This window comes from Dreissena polymorpha, chromosome 7, assembly GCF_020536995.1.
Source record: "Dreissena polymorpha isolate Duluth1 chromosome 7, UMN_Dpol_1.0, whole genome shotgun sequence".
Taxonomy (NCBI): Eukaryota; Metazoa; Mollusca; class Bivalvia; order Myida; family Dreissenidae; genus Dreissena; species Dreissena polymorpha.
In genome coordinates, this window is record NC_068361.1 from 50621260 (window position 1) to 50640411 (window position 19152).

At 35.1% G+C, this 19152-nt stretch overlaps 1 protein-coding gene across 2 annotated transcripts in view; it reads right to left on the reverse strand.

Annotated features, from left to right (window-relative positions):
- Positions 1-13712, reverse strand: part of LOC127838782 (uncharacterized) — a 78697-nt gene extending 64985 nt beyond the window's left edge. For both annotated transcript variants that reach the window (XM_052366771.1, XM_052366770.1), the window contains exons 1-12: positions 13579-13712; positions 12610-12679; positions 5976-6026; positions 5527-5626; positions 5188-5333; positions 4652-4769; positions 4020-4089; positions 3245-3448; positions 2718-2847; positions 2236-2346; positions 1437-1643; positions 752-849 (exon numbers count right to left, since the gene is read on the reverse strand). In XM_052366771.1, the coding sequence (XP_052222731.1) occupies positions 752-849; positions 1437-1643; positions 2236-2346; positions 2718-2847; positions 3245-3448; positions 4020-4089; positions 4652-4769; positions 5188-5333; positions 5527-5626; positions 5976-6026; positions 12610-12679; positions 13579-13608 (1335 nt within the window). In that variant the 5' untranslated portion in view covers positions 13609-13712. The remainder of the gene's footprint in view (positions 1-751; positions 850-1436; positions 1644-2235; positions 2347-2717; positions 2848-3244; positions 3449-4019; positions 4090-4651; positions 4770-5187; positions 5334-5526; positions 5627-5975; positions 6027-12609; positions 12680-13578) is intronic.
- Between the last annotated feature and the right edge of the window lie 5440 nt (positions 13713-19152).

A 19152-nucleotide genomic window follows, 5' to 3' on the forward strand; every position in this document is an offset into this window, starting at 1 on the left:
TTCTTTGAACGAAAACTACCTTACAAGCGGAAAGTTTCATGCATGGTTAGCGTGTGTGGGCTGCAGAGGCCAACCTGGGATGACACTTTACGCTCATGATTTCAACCCAGTTTTCCCTGAACGAGGCTAAGCCTGATACTCATTCATTTACTCTGTTAACATAAATGACGCGCCATACTCATATTCGGTACGTACATTTGAATGATACCATAAAAGTATATGTGTTAAATAATATTTTATTTGTTTGGCAGATTATATTGCAAATGAATAATTCTCATCGTTATGTTACTTAAATACATATATGCATAAAGTTCAGTTCTTAATAAATGTTTGGGCGCTAAACTTCAGTTTAAGCAATTGAACTTCCTTGTATATATTAACAAAGACATGGTATCTCATTTTTTATTTATATATAAAGCAAATAAGTTACACACAACGTTCAGGCGTTGAAGCTGTAAACGTATCTATTAACGCAACGATTTTAATGTTAATTTGAGCTTGTCTTTTTGTTTGAGTGTTTAACTCAATGAACACAAAGTTATTAGAATCATCGCCAAAATGAAATGAACTATACATAAAATTATACATATTGCGAAAAGGGGTGTTAAAAACCCATTACAAACATTTCTATGCTTGGGTCCAAATATTTGTACTCAGCAAAACCTTCTTTTTGACTCTTCAATTTGTAAGCCCTGAGTCATTGGGACTCAATCGACTTTCTGAAAAACTCGAACACTGACGTAACGCTTACGTGTGTGCCGTTGTTGACGTAGTCCGTGGTTCCGCTCTGTCCGTCTGCAGTTATGTTCGGTTTGAAGTCATATCTGGACGTATTGTACACACACCGATCTAGATAAAAACAGAACCTGTGTCTGTTTATACACATATAAACTGAGGGGAGTCGTCAGAAAAACCGGGCCTAACGAACGTGCAGGTACAGTGCCGGAGCCTGGTACTGCAAATAGTACGCTTGACCTTCCCGGTATTTTTTTTCTAATGATAAATATACTATTCAATAAACCGGCCAATGTCGGTCCATATTGGCCATCGTCACCTATAGGACCTTTGGAATGTAACTGTCTTTCATCGTATAGCATGAACCTAATATAGTGTGAATGACTACCTGTTCATTTCTTAAATATATAAAAAATAATTCCCACACGTATCCGTTTTCGTGATTACCAATCAATTTGCCGCATAGGCTAATACGGGACGACGCTTTCAGCTTTATGGTATTTTTTGTTTCAATAAAGTGTCATCTATGCGAAACTGCAGTTTAATCGGAAATTGTATTTCCTGATGAGTCGGTAGGACTGCAAAGGCTTACCTGGGACGACACCTTAACATACATGCATTAAGCGGCATTTTCGGCTAATTAATTTTGGTTTGTTATCTGTGCAGTATTCGTTCGGATGATGCTCTTAATCGGCTTTAACCTGGTTTGCAGTTGATATTGTCCACCCATTTGCCGTCTTGACAGGTATAGTTTCCATGTTTGGAGCACCGGGGGTTCTCCACTATGAGAACTGTTCCGTCTGGGTACTGGGTACCGGACAGATCCACCAGTTCTACCTTTCCGATTGAGTACACAAAGTAGGTGGCCAGGTCAATAGCCGGGGGTTCACAGAACAGTAATGCCATATCTAAGAGACAAAATATCAAATATGAACGTTGTGACACGTGTCTACGTGATGAAAGGCTACAAAAGTATCATGTGTGAGATTAAAACATCACGTGTGTCCACTTATATACAATGTTTGTGAGGTCATAGACCTAATGCTTGTATGAGAGAAACACTGTTTTTTATATGAATACTTTCAAAAGAAAATATCAACTTATCAATTACTATATAGCTATGTGTAAAAAGGATTTTCAGATAGGGGTGTGAAGTGTGCAACCTTGTCTTTTGAACTTGCTCGATATTTGAAATGAGGGGTTACTGTCAACATCACATACCTGTCGCGCAGATAACATGTAGATAAGATTCTACCTGAACTAAACACACTATCAAATCTAAAGCTAGAGCAATAGAGGCGAACAAAACGGCTGATCAAAGCCATTTGTCATCAAATATTAACATATTAATTCGATAGTTATGTTCAGATGAGAGTGCAGAAGGTTTGAACTTCTTTAAGAGTAGCCCACGGTCTTCGAAAACCTATAAAATTGTGCAAAAAAGGTATGTTATTACGATTTGTTTGAAATCATTTATATTTTCAACCGTCACTTTCATACTTTTCGGGTGTTTGCATCGTTGAACTGGATCTTCGGGAGGTCCCTGGCAAAAGCATTCGCAGTTTTTCCCCACAAATGCACCCTTCGGGCATTCTACGTGAGCACACTTCTCTATAACAGCAGGTATGCACAGAAAGTAAGAAAAGTCCATTACACTTTGTCGAAGTTCCGGTGGGTCAATTCAACACGAGTATTATTATAATTATTACGGATTATTGTAATGAGAAATAATTGAAATATTAAAGTGTAGTTTTGCTTATTGATTTTTACAATAATTATAATTAATGTGTAACATGCAGTCTGTATTATCAAATGTAGTTGCTTTAGGTTTTATACTAAAAAAGTTATGTTTTAAACACGGATTACATGCAATACCAAGCAGTTGAAATGTGTAAGAGATTAAAACGAAAACTATTCGGTGGTGAAAAACATGACTGCCTTTCAAATACTAGGAACTTAATTTCGTAATTAAACAAGCTTACCTTTACACTTATACATGGCGTTCACAATTTGTACATCATGGAAGCTGAGGAGTTCCGCTTCTCCAATAATATTCAAATAATGTTTGTCTGACGGTTCCAACGAAGTAGCATTGCGTGGGTTGGCGAAAAACTGGAAATAATATTTGTGCTATAAATACGTTTAACAAATAAGCTTCCGTAAATGTCACCACACATAAATACCTGATAATATGTGTATGTTTCTTCTTGAAATTCACCACGTGCACGTTATTCATCCAACTATCAATATTGCTAAAATATTTCAAATCAGTTCAAGGTAAGACCATTTAAAATATCCAATTGCTATTCAAAATATGTGAAGATATTTGTTAAAAGGTCATTCCTGTCGTTCTTGGTTAAAGGTTTCAAGAGAAGAAGTTCTGTCAGTAATTTTTGACGACTACGACCGACAACAAATACGGACTGACAGGATAAGCTCTTTTTTAGGTCGCACTTGAACACGTGTGACAAAAGAGTAGAACAATTTGATTTTAAATCGAGATGCTTACATTTTTGCCGTAATGCATTATGCTTCGATAGTCATAAGGCTTGTTGAAATCGAGATATTGGGTCGCGTTGAATTTGTCAAAGTTGAAGTGGAATTCCTCTTTAATGTATTCGAAGTTTACAGTGACGTTATTGTCCCGGTCTGCCCTCGTGTGCTCATGGTATAGGCCAATGGCGTGTCCAATCTCGTGTAAAATGATCGGCAACTGCAATGTGAAATGTTACCGCATGCATGAGGCAATGATTGAGTCCATTTAGTAATAAATGTCTTAGAGAATGATGAGTCGCAGCAATTTGAAACTGACGTTTTTGTTTCGCATGGCAAACACGTTGTAAACGCATTGGTATCTCATAATGGATGCCAATGTCCTTATATAAATGGACAACTGCATTAAAACAGTTTGTGATCAAGGCAAGGTGTGTGTCAATGTCGTGTAAAAAAGGACAACTGCATGTACAACATTATTTACCAATAAATGTGTATATGGGACACACACAACAGCGTAAAAAACGTACGAAATAGTATCCAATCAGCATACATATAAACTATAAAAATATCTTACATCAACCGTGTTCATAGCCGTTTGACGTTTATTTTCGATATTGAGATCAGTTAAGAACATGATAGCTAGAACAAGTACTGAGGAAATACAATGTCTAAGTAGTATATTTCCCTATGCAGATTCAACATTTTGCATAAATAAATATTGGGAGTATTGGACCATTCGGACGCACATGTAATCGATATTTACCGTCGCACATGTAATCGATATTTACCGTCACACAATTTTGCGGATCCAGGGAGATGTATTGGGGCCCTTTAATCCTCCCCACATATGACTCACACCTTGTTGGAAAAGAACAGAGAAAGTTATAGATATAAATGAGCCTCGTTCCAGGAAAATTTGGCTCAATGTCTTTGCGTAGTGTCGTCCAAGATTAGCCGGTGCCATCCGAACAGACTAATCAGGAAGACACTTTCCGCCTAAACTCGATTTTCGTTAAGAAGATAGTTCTTATAAGCAAAAAATTAGGTAACAGCCGAAAGTGTCGTTCCTGTGCAAGTTCACAAGCTAATCTGGGACGACTATATAAGCACATATATTTAGCCCAGTTTTCCCAGAACTAGGCTCAAAGTATTTTATTTGTATTGCAACGCAGGCAAACCATCGGCAGTTGATAATTTTGTTTTTACATGTTGGTCAAACAATAATTTATGTCGTTTATACGTGTTTATCTATGTGTGTTTTTTTTTCAAAATAAAAAATGATGACTTTAAAATTAAAACTGAATAATAATTGTCGAAAGAAACAAAACGTTAATGTAAATCGAATTCGAACCTCAAAACAATATTAGTAATATAAGTATTTAGTTAATGAATTATATGAGAAATATTTATAACTGCCCACCCTTCAGCAGGACTGAATATTATTCGATCGTATTGCTGTGTCCTTTCTACGAAGTGCAAGCACGTGTATCTGCTCCAGTTTTCCATAGCTTTCATAATGGTTAGATTTACATTGGCCACTGCAATCAAAACACTCAAGTCAATCAATAATGTTATTTAAATAAGACTCAAGAATGTCGATGTCTATGTCTGAGAATATTCTGAAATTCCTGTTGGATATATATTTGTACAAGATATATTACATCACAAACAATTCATGTCATATGATATAATTTCAAGAAATCGATTTTTGTTTGTTGTCTTATGTTTTAAATAAAACGCTCTTTAGGGCTAGAACCCGAGTGCGTTTGGAAATGTGATAGCTCAAGACCATAATATTTGCTAAATATATTAAAACATAACCAAAAATTTTTATTTGCAAAAAATCTTGTTGGTGGTATCATAAGCAATAAAACAACATATTGCAATATGTGTACATTTAAACGTTTGAATCAATTCATTATATAAGACATTCGATGTCATCTAAAACGATTATACCAAATCCTTCGTCTATCTGGTACGGTATTTCGAGGGGCCAGCGGCTCTCCTCGCTTTTCGTTGCGGCTCTTCTTCGACGATTTTCAGCCTGACCAACAACGCTATGTGTCTGACACGAACCCTCGTTTTCGAAAGAATATTTCTTTCTAAAAATTGGTAAAACGACCCAAATCAATAAATAAACTTTTTACTTTAACAATGCAACATTTGATAAGTAACCTAAAATCATCTTCGTAAATTGTCTCGTCGATCACTCTATATATATCGGTCACGAAAGATTTCGTGTTATATCCCTTTCAAAAAATAAACATTTTTCTACTACGAAATTTGATTAGTTACCCAACAACATCTTCGTATGTCTCGACGTCTATCACCATATCGTAATGCAGCTTCACCAGCGTTCTGTTGCTGCCATTCATGCTGTACCGCCGACACCAGTCTAAAATAAAATATAGCTTTAACAGCCACTATATACTAGTATAGGAAAAATGAAAGCCTGGAAACATAATCAGAAGAGACAACAGTTGGGGTCATTGCTTTGGAACGGCAAGTGCACAACATGTGATGTTTAAAGGTTAAAAGGCTAGCAGCACCGCACATCGAGAAGGTCATTAATGACACACACAATTGTTACCTGTTTGCACACAGAAAAAGTAAGATTGGTTAAAATCGTAATAAAATGAAATACTTGATATTCTAGTTTAGTGCCGGAGAACTTAAATTAGAGGAACACTAACAAAAGTTACGGGGCGAGAAAAAAGGAAACTCAATGTTAAGTATAGTGTTACCTGACTGCAAATGAGCAGAGCTTCGCCCAGATGCCACATCCTTCGTCTTGTCTGTCAATATATATATTTTTTATTATTTTTTTAGACATTGAAATATCAATTCTAATAGCATTTATGGCAAGTTTTGGTCATTTAGCAAAGTTTTGCATATTTTAAAACAATGCACAAGTAAATGTATTTAAAACTCATAAAGACGATTTTAGAATTAAGGTAACTAAAAAAAGCAGGATAAAGACGGGAAAAACGAATTAAAGCCGGATGTGTATGTTTCTAATCAGAATTATACAGAATGGGGGTTTGATATTCAGTTTGTTAAAGGGATAAGTATTGGTTTAAGCTTATTCGATCATTTCGGCAAGAAGAACCGACAATCACATAATGAACATATGCGAACAATTATAATAATACTGAGACACCAGTCAAGCAGAAAATAATCTGTCATACACATTCTTTTTTACTCATGCTTTTATTTTGTACAAAAAGCTGGCACTGTTAATCGTTTTTGCCACGGACTAGTTTTCTAAATTTTGGTGAAATTTATTTAATAAGAAAGAAATGGCTGAAAGAAATATTTTAAGTGTCAAGCTATGGTGACCATATTGTGCAGTAACGCGGAACAATGAGCAAATGTTCGATATATAAGCTCTAAAGGAACATATGTGCAATTTTTCACAAAGATTAGTCAAGCACTGAACGTCGTGCATCAGTAACAAACTCCAGTCTTACTTTTCACATTCGGCTGATAACGGAATTCTTCAGCGAGTTAGAGCCTCTCTATGTTGATTTGAAAACTATATCAGTTATTTACAAGGAGTCGATGTGTTGGTAATGTATTTAAAAGATTTTTTGTTGACATTCTTATTTTGTTTTAATTTTCAAATTTCCAGCAAATGCCATGTTTGAATAATGGTATTTATATTGCAATATTCTTTTTGATATTTGATTCATTTACAGCTATGATCCTGACGTGTTTCATTTCATAGCTTATAAATGCTAATCTGTGTCCACATATAATAATTGTACATGATATATTTTACAATTCGTGTATTGCACTGAAGTTGACGTAGTTTTTACTTATAGATCGTAAACGTGTTTTTGTTGTTGAATTGTTTAAAGGGTACAATAATGAATCAGTGAGGAGAAGAGTAAAACTCAAAATACATGCTAGTCTTGAATCTCAACTGCTACCATCCCGACAGTGGTTTTAAATTTACTATTTACACAGCAGAAAAGGGGTATAACTTTATCACTACAAGTTCAAAATAAGCATTGAAAAATAAGTACACCATCGCAGTTAACGAAGACGTAAAACATCATGACCTTAACGATGTACATGACAAATAACTGTTTTTTTAAATAAATTAATTTCGTATGATTAATGCCAATTTTGGAAATATCATAATTTAAAAATTTTGTTTGTAATTGCCCGTGACATGTCATACATGTAATTTTGTTATCTCACTATGTTTCCTTGTTGCAAGTTCTTAGTTATGTTTTTGTAGTGCATATTGTTTGCATACTGCGTCTTTTCTTATTAAAAGCCATCGATTTATTTATCTATTTATTCCAGTCTCATCCATAAACACATATTTGCAAAAACATGTATACAGCCATTCTATAAGAATTATAAGAGACTATAAAAGATATTAAAACATACTAAAACACGCTATTATAATAGTTGAAAGTAAAAGTATGCTAAGAAACATAGCCAGTGTTCAACAATCTAGCAAAGCATCTTGACATGTTTAGATATATTGGTTTGATAAAAAGGCAACAACTAATTTATAGTATGGCTAATAAAATGTAATATTAACACTAAAACGTGTTATTCAAACAAGTATGTCAATCAATTACCATCAATTTAAAATTCAGAAATCAAACAGTGGCCATGTTTTCTATACAATTAAAATGTATACATTAACAATACAAATCTTTTCATTATTAAAATATCTACTCACTAAAATTAATACTACACAACGTGTCACTTCTCAGTTTCAATATATCACAGCAGGTTCTTGCGAGGACCCTGCCCATGTCTGGATGAGTAAACATGAATACAAATTTAGCATTATCACTAATATCTTTAAAACCAGAGTCTTAAAACTGAGCTTTCTGGTAAATAATATTTTGTGTTTGATTATATAAAGGACATACAAGTAAAACATGCATTTCCGTCTCTACGAAGTCCCTAAAAAAGGACATGTTCTTTCAAACACTGGTAAATTAATGTAACGCCCTTTTTCAATTCTAAGTGGTGCTACACCAAATTTAAATTTAGACAATGAAGACCTATGACAGTATGGCAATTGTAGTTTACAATAAAGCTCCGTATCATAATTATTCTTAAATAATCTATATGTTCTATGTGTATTACGGTTTGAGCCATTTACACATGAGTCTCTATTCAAATCAGTTTGCCACTGAGCAATATGACTATTCATTAGTGCAGTACATACATCATTTAACATCTTATTTTTATCAAAAGGTAACATTAAAAACATATTTAAATCCATATAACACAGCTTATCTTTTACAGTGAAAGGCCAATTTTTACATCTAGTATCTCCTTTATCTACTGACCAGTTAAATATTTTCTTATTTGTCCTACTATCATGATACAATAAGCATCTATGCCAATGGTAAAAAACAGACTTCCACTGATCTATAATAATTGATTTCCAACCCATATCACATTGCACCGCAACATTGGGTATATATTTGCCAGTACCAAGGTAGAACCTCATAGCTCTGTGGTGAATATCATTTATACATGAAAAGGTTCGAACACCCCACACGGACGAAGCATATGTGATTACTGGTACAACACAAGAATAGTATAGCTTTGCGTATACATCGTAGGGTAGACCACCGAATGATTTGAACTTAGCAATGAGTAGCCATAAGGAACGACCAGCACACTGGGCTACTATCTTAGTTGAATATTATAATCTATATGTTCGGTTAGGGCTAAACCGAGATACATTTACTTACTAGCATATTCATTTTTACAATCTCCACAATTAAAAACAAAGTTTGACCTTGAAAATGAATTTGGTCTAAAGAATACTAGTACATTACTTTTACTAGCATTAATGACCATTTCATTTCTCACACACCATGTGTTTAGCATTATTAGCATATCTTGCAAATCGTTCTCATTCTTAGCAATCAATACAATGTCATTAATAAACAAATTAAAAAGTATCGTAGACAACGAACATCCTTGTCTTACACCAGTATTAACATTAAACCAATCAGTACACATACCGATTACTCGTACACAAGCTGATACATCTTTATTAAGGGACCTAACTGCAGAGAGCATCTTGGTTGACAGGCCACATTCATCTAGCTTACGCTACTTTTACAATAATCCTCATCTTTCTGTTACTATCTGTGTAATTTATGAGGTCGTTGTTTTTGTTTATTAGGTCCTTCAGGCTGCACAATGTTAGAACTCAGAGTGTGACCCAGTTCCCCTCCTAAACTTACTTATTAGACACACGAATGTTGGGACGAATTTTGAATCATGGTTGATATTTCCAACTATTAAGTTGTTATCGAATAATAATCGATTTTGCTCTTGTCGTGTACAGTGGTGGGCATACGGAGAACACGGAGGAGACCACACCTTGCCGGTAAGGTGACCACTAAACAAACATACAGCCACCGTGAGTGCGGATTAAACCCTGGTCGGGTAGGTGACCACTAACCAAACATACAGCCACCGTGAGTGCGGATTAAACCCTGGTCGGATAGGTGACTACTAACTAAACTCACAGGCACCGTGAGCGCGGATTAAACCCTGGTCGGGTAGGTGACCACTAACCAAACTCACAGACACCGTGAGCGAGGATTAAACCCTGGGCTGGTAGGTGACCACTTACCAAACTCACAGGAACCGAGAGCGGGGATTAAACCCTGATCGGTTAGGTGACCACTAACCAAACACACAGCCACCGTGAGTGCGGATTTAACCCTGGTCGGGTAGGTGACCACTAACCAAACTCACTGGCACCTAGAGCGGGGATAAAACCCTGGTCGGGTAGGTGACTACTGACCAAACACACAGGCACCGAGAGCTGGGATTGAACCCTTGTCGTGTAGGTGGCTATTAACCAAACACACAGGCACCGAGAGTGCGGATTAAACCCTGGTCGGGTAGGTGACCACTAACCAAACACACAGCCACCGAGAGCGCGAATTAAACCCTCGTCGGGTATGTTACCACTTACCAAACTCACAGGCACAGAGAGCGCGAATTAAACCCTGGGCGGGTAGGTGACTACTAACCAAACTCACAGGCACCGAGAGCGCAGATTAAACCCTGGTCGGGTAGGTAACCACTTACCAAACTCACAAGCACAGAGAGAGCGTTGATTAAATCCTGGTCGGGTGGGTGACCACTAACCAAACTCACAGGCACCGAGAGCGAGGATTAAACCCTCGTCGGGTAGGTGACCACTTACCAATCTCACAGGTACAGAGAGCGCGAATTAAACCCTGGGCGGGTAGGTGACTATTAACCCAACTCACAGGCACCGAGAGCGCGGATTAAACCCTGGTCGGGTAGGTGACCACCTACCAAACTCACAGGCACCGAGAGCGGGGATTAAATCCTGGTCGGGTAGGTTACCACTAACCAAACTCACATGCACCGAAAGCGAGGATTAAACCGTCGTCGGGTAGGTGACCGCTAACCAAACTCAGGTACCGAGAGCGAGGATTAAAGCATGGTCGGGTAGGTGACCACTAACCAAACTCACAGGCACCGAGTGCGGGGATTAAATCCTGGTCGGGTAGATGACCACTAACCAAACTCACAGGCACCGAGTGCGCGGATTAAAGCCTGGTCGGGTAGGTGACTACTAACCAAACTCACAGGCACCGAGAGCGGGGATAAAACCCTGGTCGGGTAGGTGACTACTAACCAAACTCACAGGCACCGAGAGCGAGGATTAAAACCTGGTCGGGTAGGTGAACACTAACCAAACTCACGGGCACCGTGCTTCGTGGATTGAGCCCTCGTTGGTAGGCGATCACTAACCAAACTCACAGGCACCGAGAGCGGGGATTAAATCCTGGTTGGGTAGGTAACTACTAACCAAACTAACAGGCACCGAGAGCGGGGATAAAACCCTGGTCGGATAGGTGACTACTAACTAAACTCACAGGCACCGAGAGCGAGGATTAAACCCTGGTCGGGTAGGTGACCACTAACCAAACTCACGGGCACAGTGCTTCTTGGATTGAGCCCTCGTTTGTAGGTGATCACTAACCAAACTCACAGGCACCGAGAGCGGGGATTAAATCCTCGGCGGGTAGGTGACCACTAACCAAACTCACAGGCACCAAGGGCGCGGATTAAACCCTGGGCGGGTAAGTTACACACAGGCCACGAGAGCGGGATAAAACATAAAACCGCAAATATATAGCGATTTATTATATAGATTATGTCATTAATAATAACATTTTCGCACATATTTAATCAATAAAAACACAATTGATCGAGAAAGATGCGCTTGTTTTTGTTAACTATTAACACTGACAGACAACATACTGCAGTCTACATGAACAGTTGGGTTCAAAAGTGTGAACTAAAAACACTCCGCAAAAACAGAAAAATATTCAATTTTACGGATTCTTAACTTTCACAATCATTAGAATCCTTAACTACTAGGACTTTCATTGACTATTTACGGCAGTAAATGATGCATTTAATGTTAAAAAACAGACGATTAATATTGAGAAAGCTGGGATGATAAACTTTGTCAGGAGAGCCAACATTTAGTAGTTGTTGTTTGCATTTGTGTTATGTTTTTGATATGGTATGGTATTGAATTTAAGGGGTTAAACACGCAATTAAATTGAAATCGATCTTTTATAAAACAGAATAATTAAACTGTAAAACAACGACAAAATGCATCAGTTGCATTACGTATTCATAAGGTATGACATAGATGTCAATGTTTTTTGGGGAAATTAATGGTTTCAAGCAACATCTTATACACAATTGCGTAGAATAATAGTATAAACAACGAAAAAACAAGCTCAAAATTGATACTTTAATTATCACAATGGATGAGTGTGAATTTAAATGTGAGAGTTTTGCATCATGCATTTACACATGCACATTATATTATGTTTACTGTAATCTCTTGATGGCTGTTGAACTTTAAATTAATATTTATATATTTGTACAATGACGTTTTCTTATTTTTAGCTACTATTTCGAGTATGTTAAATGTTCGAATGTCGGTACTGTTGAAACCATATTTAATCGTTCATTAACGCTTTCCGAGTTTTGTTTACTTTTTTATCGACATTCCTTCAAAAGTACTTGACTTAAGAATCAGTTAACGTTGCTTAGTAGCGCGATAACCAAACATGGTGGCAGAGCTAAACGTGTGTTATCGGATAGTGACATGATTTATCAGTAGTAGATGTTTTTTTAATAAAGTTTATGAACATAATTAAATTAAGTAAACATAAACCAACGGTGACATGGCAGGTATGAGAAGAGAAATTAAAAAAGATAAGAGTACAGTTCAACGCCAATATCATATGAATTATTGATAAATCGTTCAATACTATTTACATACATAATAAAATTCTGATCATTTATATATTTTACCGTCATATTCCTCCTGTACTTGACGGAACACATCGTCAATTGCTGATTGACCCTGACCCAATACCAGAGCCTGGAACACAGTGAAAAAATATCGTCATAATACTTTATATTACTCGTGTGATAATTATTGAAAAAATGCTTAAGCAGCTTAAATAATGAACTTACTACCTTCAACGATATACTATGGTAAAACGTTATCATGTTCTTTTCTACAATGGTTCTCCGCATGGATTATTGTATCTGGAACGAAGATTCGAGCTATTATTTTTACGAGACCGATTTTTTAAAGAGATCCAGCGTAGAGTTTATAAACGTTGTGACCCTCAAAGCCTCTGGCACAACACTTCACTCATGTATAGCGCCCGCTTTGATACGCTACTACATACGCTGAACATAACGTAACAAAATAACGTCATGTTGATAACGTAACGGTAACTGACTGCTGTTGTGTGGCGATCCACCAGCTTTTTATTCGGCCTCAATTTCGATCAATAAATTTTTTGAAGGAATTGTTTTACTAGTTTTCAATTGTTAAACTGAATGATGTGTATACAAACGATCATCATCCGTGCCCTTTTCAAATATATAAATTGCATATGATAATAAATAGTGTTGAGTATAATTTAGAGTAAAAAGATCAGTTGGTCTTTCCTTTGAATTCTCCATAATGTGAGATGCACAGCATAAATTAATAAGCCACATGGAAACATGGAATTTATTTTACTATTAAAGTCAGGTTATTGACTTAAAATTTTTAGAAAAAAAGCGAGTCGTTGCTGTAACAAAAAAAAATCATTCAAATCGTTTTGCTTTGTTTTGTCATATTGTTTCATATCTGATCCCAAAATGAAAAAAAATTAAAGCTCGCGATCAACAAATATTTTGTACGTTTGACGCGCATAACTTTCGTCTTCGTAGTTTATTTTCGTTGTTATAAAGCATTTAGTATAATGAACATGCACTACTTACAAACACCATCAATTGCGCTGCTTTCCACATTCTCAAGTATTCCTAGATCATTTAGCCAAAATATGAGAACACTACATTAATCAAGGCAGTCTATGTACTTCATTTCTTATCAAAACGGAAACTGTTTACATAAGTCTTTCCTAGAAATTGAATAATTTGCTCGAGAAAAAAAGCTCTCATTGGCTGGCGATCAAATTCAAGATTTTTTTGGCAGGTGGTTTTCCAAATAAACACAGACAAACTTGTTTTTGAAAGCGATCAGGTTCGTTTATGTTTATTTTCACATGCTTTACCGTGGAAGTGAAGATTCTCGGTGAAGGGTTTGCTTTCTCTGGGTCGATTTGAAATATAACATTTGTTAATTTCACGCTGGGATATTGCGAAGTTATTTGAAGTTTGTAATGTTTTAAAGTACATCAAATTGTTAAACTTGAAGAACTAATAAGTGTGGACAATAGGTTTTGAAATCACATAAATCTCATTATTGTATAGGATTAACTGATGAAAATACAAATAAATTACATCCGTTAGAAAAGGAAACTGATACATGCGTTCCGTGCAAAACAATATGTTCAAATCATGTTACAAAATATGAAATCACATTGAAGTAAACAAGTATCATATGGGCCTATGTTTAAACAAACGTTCAGCAGCCCTAACTTAAAATACAAACAAAAACTGACTTTACATACATAACGATATATAACAACACTGGCTCGTCATACATAAACAACACTGACCTGTCATACATAACAACACTGACTTGTCATACATCACAACACTGACCTGTCATACATCACAACACTGACTTGTCATACATCACAACACTAACTTGTCATACCTCACTACACTGACCTGTCATACATCACAACACTGACATGTTATGCATCACAACACTTACTTGTCATACATGATAACACTGACTTGTCATACATCAGAAACACTGATCTGTCATACAACACAACACTGACTTGTCATACATCACAACACTGACTTGTCCTACATCACAACACTGACTTTTCATACATAAATACACTGACTTGTCATACATAGAAACTCTGACTTTTCATACATAACAACATTGACTTTTCATACATAACAGGACTTTGTCATACATGACAATTTTGACTTAACATATATAATAACAATGACTGTGATACATAACACCACTGACATATAATACATAACAACACTGACTTGACATACATAACAACACTGACTTGTCATACATAAATACACTGACTTGTCATGATTAACAACACTGACTTTTCATACATAACCACACTGACTTGTCATACATAACAGCACTGACGTGTCATGAATAACAGCACTGACTTGGCATACATAAAAACACTGAATAGTCACACATAACAACACTGACATGTCATATATGATAACACTGACAAGTCATACATAACAATACTGACTTATTATATATATCAACACCGACTTGTCATGAATAACAACAATGACTTGTCATACATAACAACAACGACTTTTCATACAAAAACACTGATTTTCATACGTAAAAAACTAACTTTTCATACAAAAAAAGCACTGACTTTTCATACATAAAAACACTGGCTTTTAATTCATAAAACCACTGACTTTTATACATAATAGTTTTGTTTTCTATCACAAGGAGATAACGGTAAAGAAAGTCAATAGATGTATTAACCACTTTTTTTTGTTTTTTTTTTAAGATAAACGCACTGTCATGTTTGACAAATGCAAAAGTGATATTATAAGACATATGATTAAAAGTCCAATGTATTAATTGCCATATACATGACTTATTATAGAATTGTGGTCTGAAAACTACTAGCTTAAAAGTTAACTTAAAAGTTAAGAAGCACACGCTTATTTTCTGTGCGTGATTTAAAAAAAATTTATTTCCAATTTGCATATAAATATTACTTCAGAGTCTTCTGAAATTCGTATGTGAAGGTTGTATGCATAATATCACTTACAGAAAAGCTCGTAGTAAACAGGTAGTATTGCGGCCTTTAGAGCGCGATGTTATCGCGTGGATTTAGACGACGCTTAAAAAACGTTGCTGTGAGAAAAAAATTCGGCTGGTCGCTGTGGCTCCAGATTCCTCAATATATGGACAGAACGTATATATTTTTTCACTTAAAACAATTAATTAAAATATTTATATGATTATTACAAGCACATTCTTATCGGTGCTATATATAACGGTATTGCTATATACGAAAAAGTTAAAAAAATTATTTGATTGTTTTCAAAAAAGACAAAAAAGAGCAAACACTAGATGTATTGATTACTAAAGTACTGGTTAATGTTATTTGTTCACGTACATTAATGTTGAAGATGTTGAAGATGTTTATGATATATCGGTATGTTTGGACGATAGCGTCATGATAACTTAATAGGTTTCGATCAAGTATATGTGCTTTGCGTATGTGTTTATCTTAAAGGTTCGCCAAAGTGTATATTTAATTTTATTTTACATGTAGGTTCTTCAGCATAGCAAAAAGTACCGTCATTGATAATAAATTGCATATGGACCTGAAGTTTGAAATAAGTAATAAAACGGAGTGAAATTTGCCGCTATGCATGTACGTGTCATCCACTTTCAAATACATTTTGTTTAACTCTTAAAATATAAATACCGTCTTATAAACCTCTCAATACAAACGGTCAATATTAACTGTACTTTTCAAATTGCATGGTGATTTTAGTACCTCGTCTGGAGAGTTTTTGTCATCTCGATAACATAATGAATCAACAATAAACAAATTAATTGTATTACTTAGGTGATACTATCGAGTAATTTATTTATATTACCTGGTATTAAACCTGAAACAAGTGCCTCTCCAAAGTGTTGTAGAATTAATAATGACACTTTCTGATAGCAATATTTAGATAAATTACCATGAAAACAAACCTTTACAATACTTAATTATTACACTAACCACTAGAATGGCACTTTTGACGTTATGATTTGTTAAGATCTAAACATATTCATCTTAATATCTTCAATCTTTTTACAACTACAGAGTGTTTCGACAATTAACAAACAACACAACATAATGAAGAGAGGTACGGTACTTTTACTCTGCTCTTCCTCGCAATGCCTTTGTTCAACTTATGTAGCTTTATTTAAATCGATTCAATAATTTAGTTAACAAGTTAACAATTTCGCAGGAAATGTTCAGTACGTAACTATGTTCGACATAACTTATAAGCAATGTGAAATCACTAAAAATACTATAGAAAGAGTAAATGTCCCTGTCAATATTAATGTCCTCTAAAAATAAACGAGGTTTTAGTTTATTCCCTTTAATGTGTATAAAGCCATGATTTGCCTATGGCCAATATACAAGGGACAATACATGTAAAAACTATTACTTTAAAGGCGTTAAAGGCAATTTTCGATACGTTATATTCGGATTAAAATGTTAATTGTCTTTTGTAAGAAATCATGATTTGTGAAATATTTGCATTTGTTCGCAACATACACACGTCAACCTTTGATACTTTCAGTCAATACATCTGTGTAAGTATGTCAATGCGTTCACATCTTAGTTTAATGTCAACGGTTTTATTCCAGATCAGTTATGGCTAGATAATAATAATGGTTTTTGGAACAGTTTGGCGTATTTTTCTGCGAGGAAACTTTAAATGCACTACAATTATTTTGAAATTCAGCCTTTTTTGGCTTAACACACATCTAAACGTGTTTAACATCGATACTTGTATGTCAGCATTTCAAAGTACTACTTTTTCTAATATTATAATGCGGGCAACACATTTAATTATTTTAATTATTCATACAGTCAAGTTTATAACAACGGAACAAAACACATATACTCATCAGGTTATATCCGGTAATTACAAAATCATTATCATGACGCTTAACGATGTTTTAATTGTATTAAATCAAGAGCATTTCGTTGGAAAAGCCCTTAAGGCTGTGAATATTTAACTTTTACAATGTCAGCATCTTAAGCCGAAATTATTGTGTCAGTTGCTTGATTCTTTTGTTTGGTCAATTTGTTGGTTTGCCTCTGAAATATGGGGTTTTAATAAATCAAAAGAGATCGAAAGCATTCATTGAATTTTTTGCAAGAGATTGTTAAATGTGAAAATAATCACTTGTAACGCTACAGTTTATGTTAAGCTAGGCAGATACCCGTTATATGTAAATAGACATGTATGAATTGTTAACAAATACTACTGATGGTTGATAAGAATTAATCATTTGATAATGTCTGTTGAGTTGCATTTCCTTATATTTGAAATCGCTGGATAAACAGGTGTTCGATGGACAATGTATTAAAGTATGTATCAATATACTTATTTTTTATTTGTACATTTAATTGATAAGGTTGGTATGTTAGGTTCATATGTATTGATTTTTGTATAATATGCATATGCTTGGAGTTTGTAGGTTTACACGTGTTTGTTATGTAATTATAAAACAATCGGGGTAAAAACATTTAATACCTTTTGTCAATATTTGCTTTTATCCTGCCTCTGTTGCAAACATTGACCAAATAAAGCAGGGTCGAATAAATTTTCTTATCTCCGGTCAACAGGAAGTAGTGTATTCCTACGCACGCTGTGACGATTAACATGTTCTAATATTTGACCTTTGACATTTATTGGGACGCATCATGAATGTTATCGTTATATTATATATCATCCTTTTTTTCTTCTTTACCGAGCAGGCTTTCCGTATTTATCATTTTCATTTAGGCCTACTTGATTACGCAATTTATGACGTATCTAGTGTGACGTCATTTCTTAGATGAAACATACTATCTAGTTTTTCTCGGGATTTTAGGGACAGCAATTTTGACATCGTGGTTTTAACAGTATTTTTTTTAAATATTTTTAAAGCATCGAACGAATCATGTACGTATTTCGGACTGTGTGTTCGTCATTCATAATTGTTAACTTCGATAGGAATAAAACAATTAGCTACGGCAAGCTTACGATTTCGTAAATCGTGTTTTGGGTCAGAGTGGTTAGCATTCGATACAAACGCTATCAAAATAGTGTGGTTTAAAATAAATTTAGATAATAATGGAAAAACAGAAAATGGATTTCGACAAAGGGATGGAAGAACAGAAAATGGATGTGTATATCGTTGTAAATTTATTGTTATAAGCAATGGATTAAAGTTGTCATACAGATAAATAAAATTTAGTTTTTGTTTTCATGCTGCTGCTTTTTTTTCATTTTTTTACCAAATAAAATATCACATTATCGATTCGTTTGTTATTCCTTCTCATATTTTCAATAGGAAAGTATTAAAAGGTACAGTTTAAAGTGGAACAATTTTTTTACTAACAATTGGTAGTTATTCGGTCGTCTGGAATATTGTGTACATGTAGGAGGCTCGACAAGAATAATTATATTGTTATGTCAATTTAACATTTGTCTTTGATAAAATGTGTCAACGGAATGAAGCAGGATAAATAGAATACATGGTTGGTGCCGAGTTGGAGAAAGTTTATCCGGTTCGGCCCGAAAAAGAAAACTAATTTCTTTTTCTAAGCCTCACCGGATAAACTTTCTCCATCTCGGCACCAACCATGTATT